Source organism: Cololabis saira, chromosome 3 (assembly GCF_033807715.1).
Source record: "Cololabis saira isolate AMF1-May2022 chromosome 3, fColSai1.1, whole genome shotgun sequence".
Lineage (NCBI taxonomy): Eukaryota > Metazoa > Chordata > Actinopteri > Beloniformes > Belonidae > Cololabis > Cololabis saira.
Window position 1 is genome coordinate 29,029,247 of NC_084589.1, and position 18,409 is coordinate 29,047,655.

Genomic DNA, 18,409 nt, shown 5'->3' on the forward strand with positions numbered 1-18,409 from the left:
GTCCATCACAGGGCCACATGGCAACGCATTAATAACTCGTGGCCACGAGTTATTAATGCGCGGCCACGAGTTATTAATGCGTGGCCACGAGTTATTAATGCGTGGCCACGCATTATTTTATTTTTTTCAAATGTCACCAGAGGGGCTCCTTAGGATGGAGCATACTATTGAGTACATTCTAATGTTTTGGACGCACTAAAAAATCTCGCATACTCATTTTGCATACTCATTAGGGTGGAAGTATGCAATTTCGGACGCAGCCATTTATTCTCTCTGTGGTCTTCGCATATATTTGAATGAAAAGGGCAGCGTCGTGCGTGATGACGTAGCAGAATACGTAAGCTCCGTCACAGGCGTAGAGCGAGACTCGTGAAGGTTTTGTGGATCATGGAGGAGGAAGATAAATAGAGGAGAAAAGGCTTGAAGCTCACGCCAGTGGGTGTCCGTCGGTTGTCGGGGGGATTTGTTTCGACACGACCGTGGGACCGGGAGCTGGGCCGGACAGACGGAGCGGAGAAGGAGGGACTGTCTCTGGGCTCCAGCAGCAGCAGCTGTCGGCGGGGAGGTGAACACCATTTACCCGTCTGTAAACACTCGCAGCCCGGGCTGCAGGACGGGCTGTGCACCGGCCCTCTGCAGACACCTCGATAGCCCACAGCGGCTGCAATCTTTTAAAAGCCAGGAGTCAAGGGTTGAGAGCTCTTTTGTTGTTTAAGTGGTTCCCCCAGCGAGCAGCGTGTTGGCTGCACAAAGACAATACCGATTAGGAAAGCTAATGCTGCTGTTTGGGTCTGAGGGGTCGGGGCAGCACAGTCCATGGGCCAGACCAGATATCAGTACCACTCAAGGTGACCAAACTTGCTTATGATTTTTGAAAATATCCATGTCTGTAGATGATATTTTGGTATGAGTGGCTGCTGTATCAGAGTTATCAGCTCATGAAGTTCAGAAAATTACATTTTAGATGCTGCTGCATATCCTTGTTTAGACTCATGTACAGGATACCTGTCAATGTTTCACAATATTGTCTTTGGTATCATTTTAAGCATTCATTCAAGCTAAGATGTGAATCTTTCTGACCAACATCGAGGTCACTGCAGCTCTTTAAACTAAAAACAACACACATTTTTACACCATTTTCGCCTAAATGATATACTACAGGACTGTCTCAGAAAATTTGAATATTGTGATTTTCTGTAATGCAATTACAAAAACAAAAATGTCATACATTCTGGATTCATTACAAATCAACTGAAATATTGCAAGCCTTTTATTATTTTGATATTGCTGATCATGGTTTACAGCTTAAGAAAACTCAAATATCCTATCTAAAAAAATTTGAATATTCTGGGAATCTTAATCCTAAACTGTAAACCATAATCAGCAATATTAAAATAATAAAAGGCTTGCAATATTTCGGTTGATTTGTAATGAATCCAGAATGTATGACATTTTTGTTTTTTTTAATTGCATTACAGCAAATAAAGAACTTTATCACAATATTCTAATTTTCTGAGACAGTCCTGTATCTTTTATCCCTGTGCCATCTAGGAACAACAGAGACACAAAATACAAAAATTGGAATACTCACAGGACCATAAGGATTCAGGAAATGCATCACATCTTAGCTTGAATTAATGCTTCAAAGGTCCCCTTTAAAATGATACCAAAGACAATATTGTGAAACATTGACAGATATCCTGTACATGAGTCTAAACCAGGATAAATATAAATATAAAACACTATAAATATAAAGTATACTATCAAAAACATTCTAGAATGTGAAACGTCAATTTTATATTTTGTCTTACTTATTTTTGTCTTTTTTATGTATTGTTTGTTTCCACGGAGTAATGCTAATGTCTCATATTTAAGCTGATCATAAGAAAAAAAGGGTAGGCACTATAAGCTACGGCTTCTGCCTACACCCTTTCGGCAAAGGAAATGTTTTTTTTTTACCTTTTCATCTTGTTTTGTAAAAAGTGTGTACAAGCTGAAATAAAGATTCATAACATAACATATGCACCAGCATCTAAAATGTAATTTTCTGAAGGGGGTGGGTAACTTCATGAGCTGATAACTATGATACAGCTGCCACTCAGGAAGGGTTATCATACCAAAATATAATCTACAGATGTGGATATTTTCAAAAATTATAAGCAAGTTTTGTCACCTTGAGTGGTACTGACAAGTGAAATTTTGGGCTCTGGCCCGTGGGTTGCACTGCTGCAACCCTCCTGCCTTTCTGGAGGGGACTGCTGGGACCGGGGCCATCTCACATGTGTGCACATTTATATTAATGACTGGTTTAATTTCGCTGTAAAAGTGGGACATGTACGTGTGACAAAGACATAGCCTTTTTCTCCAGACTTACTGTGCTCCAGAGTAGATTTGCTGTGTTTAAACAGGTGTCACTGTGGCCTACAGTACCTGGTAATGTGTGTATTATTATCCTTGTCTAATCCTCTTACTTTGATCCTTATCATAATAGACCTGCTGAATGAATGAGTAGGAATACAATATTCTTAAATCTACACAATGAAAGCAACGTAAAGACCACCTGTCTGTGCAGTGTAATGGATTATGTGGTGCTTTTAGGTGAATATGATTAAAAATAGCATAGAGAAGGGTCAAATAGACATGGGATCAATATTCTGTTCCACACACATGTCAATATGGAAATTTCAACAGTTTACATGATGGATAATGTAAGTAAAGACGGCTCATCATCTTACAGTGCAATGTTCTGCTGGGAAAAACCTGCACCAGGACCTTGACATGAATGTTATTTCAGCACTTGGTACCTACGTGAACAAATATGCCCCCCAACATGCCGATATCATTCCCCGACAGAAGCTGACCTCCCCTGGCACGTCAGCATTGAGCCCATCAACAACATTTTTTAGGAAGGGCTCAAAGAACACAACAAAGAGTCTGAGGTTTTCATCTGCTGCCCAGACTGGCATCTGTCAGCATCAGTCCCAACCCACAGGGTCCAAAGGCTATTGCTAACATCCTGGTACCAGATACTCCAGGACTTGCACACAGATGTTCTTTTGAGCTCTTTTGAGAGCCTGCTCAGTATTAAACACGCTGTCATAATGTTATGACTTACTTGTGTAAGGCAGCATGGAGAACAGATGGGTTTCATATTTAACTGTTTTCAGTTTTATATTTTAGATGAACTGAAATATTATCCTCCAAGTTTCATCCTTTTATTATTATTCTTTTGGGGGAATCATGTGATGCTGTTGCGTTAAACGATGGCTTGTATGTGTTTGAATTTAGTGGAGCAGCTTAAGTGTAAGAGTGAAATATGGCGTGAATGCCTGTGCGTTCTGGGGCTTCATGTCCTCATTAATAATGGTTCACTAAATTGCATGAAAATGCAGCAGATGGAGTTTGATGTTGGCCTGACTTGAGGCTATTTGTGCAGAGATTAATCCGACCAGATTTCACCTTACTCTACCTATGAGCTATTAAAAGCTTTAGTTTCTCTTGACACTTTTTACAAGTGCAGGAGACATAAACAATGCTCGTGATTACTTGCACTCAAAATGTGTATTTACCACTCACGAGGCTTTATTTATTAACTCTTTGTTGGGCAAATGTTAACTTTGGTTGTCCTGCATCTTAGACTTTGCTTGCATCCTATATTTTATTTGGAAAATTACAAAGGCTTGTGTAGATTGTTTGTTGCAATCTGAAGTTTCTCATCCTTATTGGAGAGTTAAACCTTAAACTGTGTAGTGAAACATTCATCATTTTTCTAATAGATCTCAAAATTAGTGATGCACCGAAATGAAAATTTGTGGCCGAAACCGAAACCGAAAATAATAATAAACACTTGGCCGAATACCGAACAATACCGAACATGGTTCTTCGCAGTTTTTCATTTATTTTGCCAATTGTTTCACCATTGCATAAATCAAATAAATTTGATTTAGGCATGCTTTTCAAAGAAAAAAAATCTTTTACAAAATTACAAGGTAGAAAATATTTATTGAACATAAAAAACTGAACATTTTTTAATTTCCCAGCATTATGTTGTTTTGGTTCCACCTCCTGGTGAATGTTAGGTAAAATTCTTATGTGGTTACTTTTTGGTTGGCCAACGATTTATGTTTGTGGTGCGCAACCGGTACGGGAGCGGCCAGTCTATTTCCTTATATTACAACGCCGTTATTAATTGTTTGTTTTTTTTCCCACTTATTCCACCGAACACCAAAAGTGTTTTTTTGCCATTTTCGGCCGAACAATTTCGGTTACCGAACAATCGGTGCATCACTACTCAAAATGCATCTAAAACATCACCAGTGCATCGCCATTCCGTTTCCTCATTACACTCTGAATTATTACAAGACTGAGTTGTCGGAGCATTTTTTTTAATCTACATATTTGAATCTTTTCATAATTTGAACTTCATAAGCCAACAATTAGTAATGACTTTGCTGAACAAACTCACAGTTAGTCACATTTGCAATCAATAAAAAATATTTTAAAATATTTTTTTACATAGTGTAGAAAAATCTATTGAAACAAACAGGCAGTGCTGTAGTAAGAGATACTGTAATACTGTAAGAGATTTTTTAATGTCTTTGTTGTCATTACTAAATTGTTGCACCTTATCAGACGTAAAAAGAAAATGAAGGTGCAGTAGCGTGACTTCGGCATTGTATATTGGTCCTGAGGGGCTGTGCTTTCTAAAAATCGGCATTGTCTGTAAAGAAACCCATAATAGTTTACCACTCATCTTATTATGGAGCAGTTAGCCAAAACAAACGGAATAGTGCATCTTTTTGTTCTCTTTAAAGTTTTCAGGTGCACAGGTTGGGTTTCGCCTCATCCTTGTGTTACCATGGCAATGCGGGAGTTGGTGGAGGCAGAATGTGGGGGAGCCAATCCCCTCATGAAGTTGACCGGCCACATGACCAAGGACGACAGCGCGTGGCGGCACCGCTCAACACCTACAGTGAGTCATTTTTCATCAGATTTATCATGACATAGCTTCTTAATAATACATGCAGTATTTGATGACCGTTATCGTCACCATTACTCTTTCTCTCAGGTTCCCCCTGCTCCCATTGAATTAGCAACTGAAGAAGAGGTCGGTGCTGTTTATTTCCCCTTTGTTTGTAGAATACTCTTCACTTCTTCTTTTTTTTTTTTTTTTTACTGCAACACTTTTTAATATTTATTTCAGACTTTTAAAATTCAAATGATTGCATTTCATTATGTAGTAGTAGTAGTAGTAGTAATGTTTATTTCAAATATGAATCATATAAAAAAAGAAAGAAATAAGACAATCGTCTTAACATGAGACATAACAAAGTACATATTCGAAAGGGAGTGAGAAGAAGTAAAACTTATAAACTCTCACCCCCTCTCCTTAAATATGACTAGCTAACACATGCGAACATAACATTATGCAAACATAATATTGCCTATATAATAATATGCCTATATAATATATGTACATGCGTTCTATAAATAGTCTGTTGAATAGTCAGTTTTAGCTGTAATAACACTTTTGTACTGTGGCACCAGCTGGTGAATGAGTTCCTTCAGGCCCCACCACGACCTCCACACACATTTGACATGGGTCAGCTGTTGGAGGAAATGCAGCAGATTGACCAGCAGAGCTACAGACAGGCTCCACAGAGAGGTTCCCATCACTGCTGTTACCTTTTACAAGCGGTTTTACATACCAGTCTCAGGTATTTTCCATAGACAAGCGTTTTAAGAAACACATCGTATTTCTTTGTTGTAGCTCCAGATGTGGCAGCACTGGCACTCTCTGGTGATTGGGCCGCTGAGTTCCTCTCAGGACCTGACTCTGCTGCCGCACCAGGGCTCACTGCCCTTGCTGAAGGAGCTGACGCTGATTGGACGAGAGAATTCATTGCTGAAGCTTCAGGTGACTCGAGTTTGTGTTCCACTCTGGAGGAAATGCATGCTTCGCTTAATTTCGCTTGATTTCCTACTGTTTTCTTCCCTTTCTGCTCCAGATCCTGGACGGTGGGCAGAAGAGTACCTGGAGCAGTCTGAGGAGAAACTGTGGCTCGGGGACCTTGGAGACAAGGAAAGTGAATGGTGAGAGAAGGGGATGCAGAGAATAAATGACTTGCGTAAGCAACAACTTTTGACAAACTGCAATAAATAAGGAGCACAGGTGAGACTCTTGTGAGGGAGTAAAAGAGAAGAGGATCACATGAAGACAAATGATAGCAGATCTCAATGCACTCTCTAAACCTTGAAAATGTTCTTGGCTTTTTTTTTTTTTATTGTTCGTGTGTATTGAATTTAAAGTTTTCAAGTTTCTTGCCATACTTGCCTTTTGTCTGAAGATGATGCGTTCATCAAGACCCTGTCCTGCAAGCGTCATTGAAGTGTCTCAAGTGGAAGTGAAAGCTGATGTATAGAACAATGGCCTTTGGAAACCAAAGCAAAGGACGGCCTTCATATCATGAATTAATTTGCTCTAATATAAATGTGGACATGAAAAACTGTTCTGTTTTTTTTTTTTTGCTTCCATTGAACACTGTGTGTGGTATTTAACAGGACAAAAGAGTATCAGCCTGGAGATGAGTTGCGACAAACGGCCAATGAGCTTGTCTCAAAGGTTGATGACCCCAAGTTACAAAACACAGAGGTGAGCAGCTTTTGTTTGATCAGTCATGGATCAGTTTTAAACCGTGTCATTCTTTTTTTTTTTTCCCATATCTGTCACCATAAGCTTTCTCTTTTTTCCTTAATGTTTTTGTAGAGTATATCTCTGGCACAATAGTACTCTGATGGCTTAGACTTTATTGTTTGTTTTTCTTCTTTGGCTATTTTCTTAGTTTTGAAATAAATCAGATGTTTAATAGCAAAGTCTCACTAGTCAGTGATGGTAAATGCTATTATTGTTATTTTTATTTTTTCCCCATTGTTGTGTAGTTCCTGCGATTCATTAGGCAAATTGGCGAGGGCAGTGTGACAGTGGAGAGCAGAACAGACAAAGAGCTCACAGATAAAGCTCAGGCTGAGGAGGCTCAGAACTGGGCCTCCAACGTCAACCAGGTATGAGCCACAGGGACTGGTTACAGCTGGGAACATAGAATATTGGGGCACTGAATTTGTTCACTTTTACACAGCATAGACTTTGCCTTGTGACTCATCACCCCAGTGTCTGATGCAGTGTAACATTTTCCACAAATGTAACCAAAGGCAGCCACCAGTCTGCTTGTAATACGAATCTCAAAGCTGCTGCACTGCAGAAGGAATTTGTTCTGCAAAGAGGGTTTATATGACTGTCAGCTTCACTCTCTGAAGCCCAGTTTGAGGTATTTCCATGCTGAGTCAATGTTCCCTCTGTTCTTGATTTTACTGGAGTTGCAGCTTCATTTTATATGTGAAAAGCTGATGCCAGAATCTAGATTTCAGGTTTTTTTTCTTTTTTTTTTTTTAAAACCCTAAAATCAATATAGTGTGGAATAAAATCAAAATAGTGACACACACAAAACACACACACACAGTAAAGACCAAAAGTTTGGACACACCTTCTCATTCAAAAAAATGGGGAGGTGTGTGTGTGTGTGTGTGTGTGTGTGTGTGTGTGTGTGTGTGTGTGTGTGTGTGTGTGTGTGTGTGTGTGTGTGTGTGTGTGTGTGTGTGTGTGTGTGTGTGTGTGTGTGTGTGTGTGTGTGTGTGTGTGTGTGTGTGTGTGTGTATACGCACACACCAAGTAAAACATTAATAAATATAATAAAATCCGATATTAAGTACTGAAAAAATATTAAAGGCAAGTAGAATCAAAAATTTAAATGAGGTAAAAGTAAACACTGCAAGCCGATACTTAACACACTTAAAAGAAAAATAACTGATAATTCTTTAACCGCCGTTCATACCTGAACTCTTTTGCATCAAATCCCTGAAAAAGCTTGGCAGTTTCTGAAACTACATCAGGCGACTGTTGTTAGTATGCCGCCATTAAAATAACTAAGTTACTGTACACATGGAAGTTGGTCACATGACCTCTGGCAGGCTTTTGTTGAAGTGGCACAATGCATTATGGGATGCAGAAGCGGTGGTAGACTGGTCAGTTCCACACTAGATAATTATTCAAAAGTAGTAAACCGTTTGACTACTTCTCCACACTACAGATTTGTTCATTTCTTCACATACCTCATACTATATACTACATTTGGCAAAATCAGTACACACTAGTGGTATAGTATGCTGATTCTTTATTTTAGGAGAGACATTTCTTCAACCAATAAAATAAAGCCTACAGGTGCACCTTTCATTCATCATTTGTTCATACATTCACATCCAAAAGCCAGTGTCTATGACAACAGCAATAAATATTATAAAAGGAATGCTCCTGGAGATGTTTACTATGTCTGTGTATTCCTTGAAAACCCTCCCAAATTATGTTGTGATGTTCAATAAGAACATTTTACTATTCAGCTTATTCTCATCATCCAGCATTTGTAAATTCTGCACTTTTGACTGTGGGTTTCCCTATTATGTCACAAATGTGTAGCTTTCAGCCCTGTTGATGATATGTGATTGTATAGTAGGATCCATGGCCTGCTAACATTAACATATACTTTTCCATTTTATTTTTTTCTTTAACCTGCCCTCAAACTCTTGGCTTACTATTCCTTCAATTAACAACCACCACACATCTCTTCTCTATACTACCTAAAATTATACCTATTCCCTCCACCTCTCCAAATAAAACCAACCAAAAACAAACTCCCCATCCACTGCTTCCCTCCCCTCAAAACATTGCTCCATTTGCCACCACCGATCCTCCCTGCTCCCATCGTAGTTCCTGGTTCAGACGGGGGGAGGGAGTCTTCCTTTGGAAACCCAAGAGATGAATCAGAAGATTGAGAGCGTTAAAGCTAAGCAAGCACGACATTGGGCCAAAGTCGTCAGGCAGGTAGGACCGTTGCGGTCGTGGAAGCAATGGGTCTTTTATTTTAGCTGCAGTGATTTCTGCTTTGCTGCCAGTTTGGTACTTAACTTTTTGTCTCATGCATATGTGATTTTCTGTCTTTATTTTTTTTCTTTAATAAATGCAAGTGATTTAGGAAGACATAAGGAACAAGTAGGAGCACGTTTGCTTTCTGTGTTGTCTCCACTTACATCTTTGCTTCCATTACATTTACTTCCCCCTGCATTTTTTTCTGTTTTCAATCTCTCTATCCTCCATTTTTCATAACAGTTTTCTTAGTCCGTACATACAGACTGCTGTCAGTCCCTTTCATTGCTTTCTTTTTTTATTTTTCTCATTGCTATTCAGGTTTCAGAGGACTCGGCTGAAGCATGGGTAGACCAGTTCGCTGCATCAGGCCCAGATTTTCAACAAGCCAAAGCAGCTGTGGAGGTGAGAGGAAAAATATGATGTACAAATCAAAAGATCAAACCCAAGATCACAATATTAACCGGTGCTTTTTTTTATATGTTAAAGCACATGCATGAGATAAAATGACAACTTAAATTGGTTTTGTCGGTTTCCTTAGCATCTTTTTACTTTCTGTTTTCAGAGCTATCATTATTATTATTATCATTATTATTACTATTATTATTATTATCATCATCATCATTATTGTTATTATTATTATTATTATTACTATTATTATTTTGTGTAGACTTATGATACTTAATTTGTTCTTTTTGTATATTCTATTATGCTAAAAGGTGGGCAAGATAAGCTTTACGCTTCAAGCCCAGACCTTTTCGGTCAAAAATCACAATGTTGACCAGGGAAAAACCTGTGTTATCTTGTTTGTTTTTTGTTTGTGATTGACCGAAATAAATATTAACTAACTAACTAACACTCTGGGTCCTAGTTGAGTCTTAAAAAATACAAACTGGAAATATACTGTATATTCTCTTTTCCTGTGGGTAAACGACTGTCAAAAACGACACTCCTACACTCCAACTGATGTGTAGGAACTAGGAATAATGTTATGTGTCTGTCATTTTGTCAGAGTGATGTGGATTTCTGGGAAAAGCTGCAAGAGGAGTGGGAGGAGATGGCCAAGAGAGATGCAGAGAGTCATCCCTGGCTGTCTGACTTCGACCAGCTTCTCAGTTCTTCTTACGACAAGGTAGCTGTCTGCCTGCTTGGATGATCTGTTTCTGTGTGTGAAGATCACAACATTTGTCCACGGACACCTGTCAGTCACGTTTAAAGTATTTATCCTGCAACATATTTCTGTCTGATGATTCCTGCACAAGCAGGATTGTTTGTCATAGTTATGAACACAGAGATGCCTTCAGCAGTTTCTTGACTTTTCTCATCTCTTTCAGGGTTATCAGTTTGAAGAGGACAACCCCTACTTATCCCACCCAGACCCTTTGTCAGAGGGGATAAAGAGAATGGAGGCAGGAGACATCCCCGGGGCTGTACGGTTCTTTGAAAGTGCTGTACAGAAGGAACCAGACAACCAGCTGGTGAGACCTCTATACCCTGTGGCTTTAGCTGTTCAGGCCTTGATCACCAGTTCATTAACCACAGATGGTTCAAAAACGTGTATCATTTTTATCTATTAAAAACACAGAAACAGAAACATTGCATGATCCTTTTTTTCGTTTGTTTTTATGAAATTGCAGGCATGGCAATATCTAGGCACCTGTCAAGCAGAGAACGAGCAAGAATTTGCTGCCATCAGCGCCCTCCGCAGGTCAGAAGGGAGAATTGCAAAATTTCCTTCTAAAACTTCCCTTCACATTTAAATCAGATAAATCTCTACTCTGTATTCTGTCAGAGTAGTAGTCAACACAAATGTTTTACGTTCAATTAAGATATTTTAGTAATATAATAGAACTTTTATTTTGTTTCATGTCTTCTTTGCAAGCAAGAGGCTTTTTAAAATGTATTTTTCGTAATTAGTTATATCTGTAATCACCACATTTAGTGTCTCCCTATTGATTTTTTTTTATAGCTCTTTTCTCTTTACATTTTGACTTCCAGATGTATAGAACTGCAGAAGGACAATCTGACTGCCCTGATGGCGTTGGCCGTCAGTTTCACTAACGAGTCTCTGCACAGGCAGGCCTGTGAGACTCTTCGAGACTGGATGAAGCACAATCTGAAATATCGCTCTGTGTGGGAAGAGCATGAGCAGGAACACCAAAAGAATAGCGCCGGAGACAGGGAGAAGGAGAAGGACAGGTTTGGATCGCTGTTGCCGGAGTGAGTGCAACACCTTTTACAAGATTTTACATTTAAATCAAAATATGCTAATCTAGTCTTTTTTAATAACACCATGGCTCTTTCTAATACTTTAATACTCTTTTTGTATTTTCTTTCACAGATCGCTGTTCACTGATGTCCAGACCCTGTTCCTGCACGCAGCCAACTCTGACCTTAGCCAGGTCGACCCCCAGCTACAGTGTGGCCTAGGAGTCCTTTTCAACCTCAGTGGAGAATACGATAAGGCAGTGGACTGTTTTAGCGCTGCTCTCTCCGTCACTCCACAGGTCAGGGTAGCGGTCAGCACAAAGGTCCTCCCACACTCAAATATTCTGTTTTTTAAACTCCTCCTTTCTCCTCCTCCCCCTGTCACAGGACTACCTTTTGTGGAATAAGTTGGGTGCTACTCTGGCCAATGGGAGCCGATCAGAGGAGGCGGTAGCCGCCTACAGAAGAGCTCTGGAGCTTCAACCAGGTTTCATCCGCAGTCGCTATAACTTGGGAATCAGCTGTGTTAACTTAGGCGCACATAGGTAAAAAAATATTTGAGTTATGGATTTTGTAAGAAAAAGTGTTGTCAGTTAAATATGGCTCTTAATATTCCTCTCACTCTGAATGCACATACAGGACTGTCTCAGAAAATTAGAATATTGTTATAAAGTTCTTTATTTTCTGTAATGCAATTTAAAAAAACAAAAATGTCATACATTCTGGATTCATTACAAATCAACTGAAATATTGCAAGCCTTTTATTATTTTAATATAGCTGATTATGGTTTACAGTGTAAGATTAAGATTCCCAGAATATTCTAATTTTTTGAGATAGGATATTTGAATTTTCTTAAGCTGTAAGCCATGATCAGCAATATTAAAATAATAAAAGGCTTGCAATATTTCAGTTGATTTGTAATGAATCCAGAATGTATGACATTTTTGTTTTTGTAATTGCATTACAGAAAATCACAATATTCTAATTTTCTGAGACAGTCCTGTATATTTGAAGCAGAATATGTCAGATTGATAGTGTCTTGATCATGAACCCTCAGATATAAAAGCTATCAGTTATGTTTAATCTACAGTGAACTATTATTGATCTAAGCATTGTGAATATTAATGTGAACATATTTTCTCTTTAGAGAGGCAGTGGAGCACTTCCTCGAAGCCCTGTCTCTGCAGCGGCAGGCTGCAGGAAATGAAGTGAGATCTGCAAGGGGGCCAGGCGGGGCAGCGGGCACAGTGATGTCTGACAATATCTGGTCCACCTTACGCATGGCTCTCAGTATGATGGGAGAGAGCCCTCTGTATGCTGCCGCCGACCGGCGAGACTTGGACACATTGCTGGCTCATTTCAGCCAGAGAGAGGTGGATGGTGGGACTGAATGAAGACGAGCCAGGGGAGGGTTTATTGAGTGTGAATGTGTTCTGCTGGGAGGTAAATGTTTGGGTGACTGAAGTGTAGGAATGACCAGGACATGGTAAAAGTAATGGTTCAAGGCAACAAAAAAATTACAAAAAAAAGGAAGGCAAGGAAGACACTGTGATATAAACTGTGTTAGACGCCATCTTCATGATGTGGTTATATTTAGAATGACTTTTACCAAGTATTGCAGTATTTATCTCCATCTGGAGAGAAGCATCCTGCAGTAACCCAGTTATTCTACTGTGTTTTACATGTTCGATGGTCCTCACATTTCTCCCTTTGCTGATCTGGAGAACTGCTTGGAAGAACCAACTTTAATTTACTTTAAAGTTTGTTTCAAAGAAGAAAGTAAGCAAAGCTAAAGCACGAGTCAATCCCTTGTGTATTCAGTAGCCAGCAAAGTTATGCCTGTTTGTGCTGAGACGCTCTGTGCTCTCCCCGGTCTCATTTACTGTCATTACTCTGCGGTTGAGTAGATTAAAGGTACAATATTGCTGTGACACGATAGTACTGCCTTTCACGTAGAAGTACTCTGAAGAGAGAACGGTTATGCAGGCTCAGAGTAGAGACACAAGTCAGATGTACTTCAGTTATGTTTTTATACTTTAATGATCCCTAAAAATTAAAATTATTCTGCCATCACAATAAACTGATAACCAGCAGGACTGTTAATGTTATGATGAGGTGTGTGTGTTTGTTGGGGTTGGTCAAGGGGAGGGCATTAATTGGGAAGTGAATGATCAAATTATGTAATTGTCATGTCATTGAGATTTTCTGGGCTCCTCCTCTTTTTTTCAAATAACTCTTGTAAAACAAACTTTGTTCCATTGTAAAATAATTGCATATGCCATAATGTTTATTGAACATAATGATGCACTATAATTGTTTTCAGGCTTCTTATATCCTGACTGCAATGTTTAATATAATATTCAGCAATAAAGCTTTGATTCCAAACATTTGTTGGTAAGCTGTTACATGACTACTCAATGAAAATAAAGTGAAGAAAAAACATTTGACACATCTGATAATGACATGAGATGGATCTTCATGGTTTGGAAACATTTTTGCTAAGAATGTAAACCTACACAATTCATGAATGAATGGAAAAAAAATAATGAATGAAAATAAAATTATTTTATTTGTGTTTAAAATGTGGAATAAGTAGAAGCTTGAAAAGAAAATGTAAATTTTATGTGCTCAAGTAACAAATCCTCAAATCAACTTCACCGTTTAGTTATGAATTTAAGTAAAAAGAAAAGAAATTGGCAAAAAATTAGTAGCCTATACGCACATATATATATATATATAAATATATATATATATATATGTATGTATGTATGTATATATATATATATATATATATATATATATATATGTGTATATGTATATGTATATGTATATATATATATATATATATATATGTATATGTATATGTACGTATACGTAGAAAACAGCTTTTGAGTAGCTGTCCACTGTAGTGACCTCTATCTGTGAAAGGGTTATGTGTGTATATATATGTGTGTGTGTGTGTGTGTATATATATGTATATATATGTATAAATAACCATTTTATTGTTGCAAAACTAATTCAGAGACTAACCATAATAACCACTGCATTGCCTATATTTTTTATATATTTATATATTTTATTGCATTGTTAAAATGCAAATTATTTCGAATTTCTTTATCTTAAACTTGTCCTTAGAAATGTTTGAATCACTATTTTTCAATTTAATGTAATTTTTTTTCAAACTAAAATCACATGATATTTATTTCCTGTTCAAATGTGTTATCAGCAGGAGGCCACGCCCAGTTCTCCAACGCTGCGCTCTATTGGCTAGACTCAGAGCGGAAGTGGTCGCTCATTGGTTCATTTAAAAGTAACACACGCACAACGGCGCCATTTAAATGTTTTAAAAGTCGTGTGTTCCTGTTTATCCCAACTGTGGAATAAGTGGTTACTTTTAACTGTGTGTGTCATTGAGACTTTGTTTCCCTCGTTGAAGGTAAGTGAAGAACTGCAAAATGCTTCATTTATACGAGTCAAGTCTATATAATTCGCCTTTTAAATACAAATTTAATGTAACATTTATTCACGTAGTTTTTTTAGAACGTGATAAAGAAATTAGTTTATGTTGAAATAGTTGCTCAAGGTCAGAACAGTCTACGTGTACAAGTTTTATTCAGTTATTTGACGATTTGTTTTCAACTCTTAACAAATCGGCCTTAAACTTTACTTTTCCACGATGAACTTTTTAGGTTGTATATGAATTTCTGTGGTGTTGTCATATTTCGACAATGCAGCACACTGACTGGCGACCACCTAGCAGAACTTTATTTTCTTTGAAAACTAAATCAAGTAGTTCATCAAGCTGATGCCAGAATATAGATTTCAGGTTTTTTTTTTTAAATCCTAAAATCAATATAGTGTGGAATAAAATCAAAATAGTCTGCGTTTTGCAATAAATCCAATAATTCTCTGTCATATGTGTATACTCTACAACTTGTCTATCTTGCTGTGTACTTACTTCAATGTGCAACTATTATTTGTGAGCCAGATAACACTAACAAACACCATGGGATCAAGTGAGAGTAAGATGTCTGCGTCTGCTGCGATGAAACCAGAACCAGCCATGAAGAAAACTTGTGTCAGTCATCTGGTAGATCCACGCTCTCCCTCAGCTATCATCTCTCGAACACCCATTCAGGTAGGTCATTTGGTTTTTGTGCAGCCTCATGTGCTGTGATATCTGAATTACTAAATGGTAGGATTACCGTCTGCCCGCCCTAGATTGCTGGACCCGAGTCCAAATCCTCTACTGAGGTAAAAAGCAACTGTCCCCTGGTGTTCGTGGACCCCCGCTCACCTACAGTTGGCATTACTCGCACCCCTGTCAGAGATGTCATGAGAGGTAAATAGTAAAAAAAAGACAGCTTTCATCTTTACTTTCTCACTCAAAAACTCTAACATTATATTTCTTTGTGTGTTCCCCTCAGCAACTGTTGGGTCTTTTGCTCGCCGTCTTGGTCAGTTATTCCACAATGAGGCTGAAGGCAAAGCACCTGAAGGTCCTAAGATATGCTTCAATGATACCGTGGCAGATGACCTCAGGGCTGAAGAGATGGCGTCCACTACGCCCCTCCTGGCTCCTCAGTTGACCAAAAACTCTCTAGCTGAGCATGCTAATCTCCTGGCCACCCCTAAACTGCTCCCTCTTCAGACCACAGCTGACTCGAGTCCCTTTGTGCTTCTTGAGGAAACTCAGGTGGAAGCAGATTTTACCCTTGAAGAAGCTGAGGAAGCAAGAGAGAGTCCTCTTCACAAGAGACTAAGTATGAGCCTGATTACATGCAATGAGGGAGCACCTTCCTCTCAAATCTATGCTGAAGTGCACAGTGAAAGTGACCAGGTCTCAGAACCTAGTGGAGGAGTGCAGCCAGTCGGGGCTGATGTTGAGCACTCCTATGCCCTTGCTTCCATCTCAGCTGCACCCGAGTCCTCAGAGCAACCCCTTGTCCCTGATCTGGTGCCTTCCCCAGTTAAGGAAACTCCTGCACACCCAGAGGAAGCCGAAAAACTGCCATCGTCTGAGGAAACTAAAGAGCTCAATGGAGAACCTTCATTGCCTGCAGTACCATCAGATCCCCCGACTGTTCCCAGCCCAAAACAGTCACAAGTCTGCAATGGGATCCGCTGCCCTACTTTTGACCCGAAGAGCCCCAGTCAGGTGGAGTTCAAGCCCCAGTGGCTGGGAAAAGGCTTTGGTGCTTCTGGGTTAAGAGCTAGAGGAAAACAAGGTGGTGGAAAAGGAGGCTCATCTCCCCTCGCCTTCCGGGTGGCGGTTAAAAACCTAACCAATGAAAATAAGGGACAGTCTGGAAAAATTAAGCAGAAAGGTGCGTTGAAAGTTGTGTTTTTTTTTTTTGTTTTTTTTTTCTCTTCAAAAGCAAGATTGCACACTTTAAAATATTAAAATTTTCTCTCTAGATACTGCGGGCCGCTCTCCTCTGCAGACTCTTAGGGAGACCAACTCTCCCCGGGACCAGCGCTCTCAGGTACTAACGGGTGGCTTCAGCTACAGTCATTTAACCTTAGATAGTCATAAAACAGTGTTTGTGGGCGACATTTGCAAGCAGAGCAGTATTCTGACTATTTGCATAAGATAATGTTTATGTTCTTATATGCAAGTTGGATGTAAGAGATTCCCATCTAAGCCTAGACTAATTTACACCCTCAGTGAATCCCTCTTCCCCATTGTACGTGCCCATCAAAAGCCTTAATTATGGCTGGTCGGATTAACCGAATACCGCCACAGCGTGGTCACAGGACGCATTCTGCAGTTATGACCTTGTTACCCGGTTACGCCCCCCTGCCCCTAAAGGTTTGAAAAACATGGACTTCAAGCTACAATAATCAGGCAAATAAATCAATCAGTCATGCCAGAATGCCTTAACAGGAGGATGTCTTTAATGTCATGTGCATTAACAAGATTATCACATGTGGATGAGCGTACTGTGATGGCTGATACGGCAGATAACTTTGTGGCAAAGCCGACTACGATGTCATCCATTTGAGCCCAATAAAAGAGGGCTGCCAGCAAATTCAGATGAACTTATTTGCAGGCTTTGTCACAAAATTATGCCAGTTTTACCATCTAACAGCGGTAATTTTTTGCTGTTTTACCGCGGTATAGAAAACAGAAAACCGCCCAAGCCTTAGTTACATTTATATCCCTCAAAACAAAGAGCATGACTTGGGTTTCCTCCCTCTACACAAAAGTCTCATTATATCTGCAGGCGTCCTGTTCTGCTTCATAATGCATGCTCTAGACTCTGGCAGTTCTTACTGCAATTATTTCTCTGAATATTACCTTATTTGGGTTAAGGTGATCAGAAAACGTTTGTTTTTTCCACAGCAGTGTTTTTTTCAGAGTTTAGTCTTGATATTGGAAGCTCCAACTTAAATTTATATTGGAATATTATTGTCTATGTCAAAGTAATCAATGATTTAGTTGTCCACACAGTGATGCAACACAAAGCCAGTTGGTCATTGAACTGATGTTTTATTGTCACGTCCTAGATGAAGCTGAAGGCGTCCACTCCAGACAAACAAAGGCCTGGACAGCTGGACCGTCGAGTGCTGGTGTGTCTGGACAAGGAGAACAGATGAAGCACTGCAGGAATGTGTACAGAGTCTTTTTATTTTATGGTTCTTAAAACTATGCTTTTATATGTACAGGTTTCATGGACTGAAGTTGTTTTCCTGTTTGTACATATGCCTTTTATCTCCTACATGCTGACCTTTTTCATGGTTTAATCATTTAAATGTAAAATATTGGATATCTTAACTTTTAATTTCAAACTGCTTTACTGTTTGTTTTTGTGCTTTTTCTTGTCTTTTTATTTTTGCACCAACAGAATAAAAGCTTAACACTTGAGTGTCTCTATTGACAATTTGGTAACTGTTATTGGATAAATACCATTTTCCCTTCGTTTAACTTCCTGCCATAGACTTGGAGGCTTGTTTTTAATGATACTGTTTGAGACTTAGGGTGCGTCCCAATACTCCCCCTCGCCCTCCTTTTCTTCCCTAACCCTAACTTTTGCGCGTTCCCGTGAAGGTAGTGGTGTCCCAATTCCTCTTTTCACCTAGGGGGAGGGGGCATAACGAGGGCTAGGGGCTGAGAATAGCCCCTTCAAATCGAGGGATTTCAGATGCTGACTTGGCGAGCGAGGGGGTATGAAAAAAAGAGGCTCTGCGTCGATTTGACTCGCCGACCGAAGGCAAACAGGCAG

The 18,409-nt window shown here is 39.3% G+C and overlaps 2 protein-coding genes across 4 annotated transcripts; both read left to right on the forward strand.

Annotated features, from left to right (window-relative positions):
* The first annotated feature begins 337 nt into the window (after positions 1–337).
* On the forward strand, positions 338–13,625 carry pex5 (peroxisomal biogenesis factor 5). 3 transcript variants are annotated; one of them, XM_061717106.1, is made up of 17 exons: positions 338–565; positions 4,815–4,972; positions 5,069–5,107; positions 5,548–5,665; positions 5,771–5,917; positions 6,009–6,093; positions 6,562–6,652; positions 6,940–7,062; positions 8,819–8,932; positions 9,296–9,379; positions 9,987–10,106; positions 10,309–10,452; positions 10,612–10,682; positions 10,973–11,194; positions 11,316–11,481; positions 11,570–11,727; positions 12,331–13,625. In XM_061717106.1, exons 2-17 carry the CDS (start codon positions 4,859–4,861, stop codon positions 12,575–12,577), a joined length of 2,043 nt encoding a protein of 680 aa, XP_061573090.1. In that variant the 5' UTR covers positions 338–565; positions 4,815–4,858; the 3' UTR covers positions 12,578–13,625. The 3 variants fall into 3 exon arrangements, with proteins under 3 accessions (XP_061573090.1, XP_061573091.1, XP_061573092.1); XM_061717107.1 differs by lacking the exon at positions 8,819–8,932 and having other exon boundaries at positions 12,331–13,623; XM_061717108.1 differs by lacking the exons at positions 6,940–7,062; positions 8,819–8,932 and having other exon boundaries at positions 12,331–13,622.
* A 913-nt stretch (positions 13,626–14,538) lies between these two features.
* On the forward strand, positions 14,539–18,051 carry cdca3 (cell division cycle associated 3). The gene is made up of 6 exons (XM_061718436.1): positions 14,539–14,619; positions 15,172–15,321; positions 15,405–15,525; positions 15,611–16,510; positions 16,602–16,669; positions 17,694–18,051. The coding sequence occupies exons 2-6, from the start codon at positions 15,190–15,192 to the stop codon at positions 17,781–17,783; spliced, it is 1,311 nt and encodes a 436-aa protein (XP_061574420.1). The 5' UTR covers positions 14,539–14,619; positions 15,172–15,189; the 3' UTR covers positions 17,784–18,051.
* Positions 18,052–18,409: the final 358 nt, after the last annotated feature.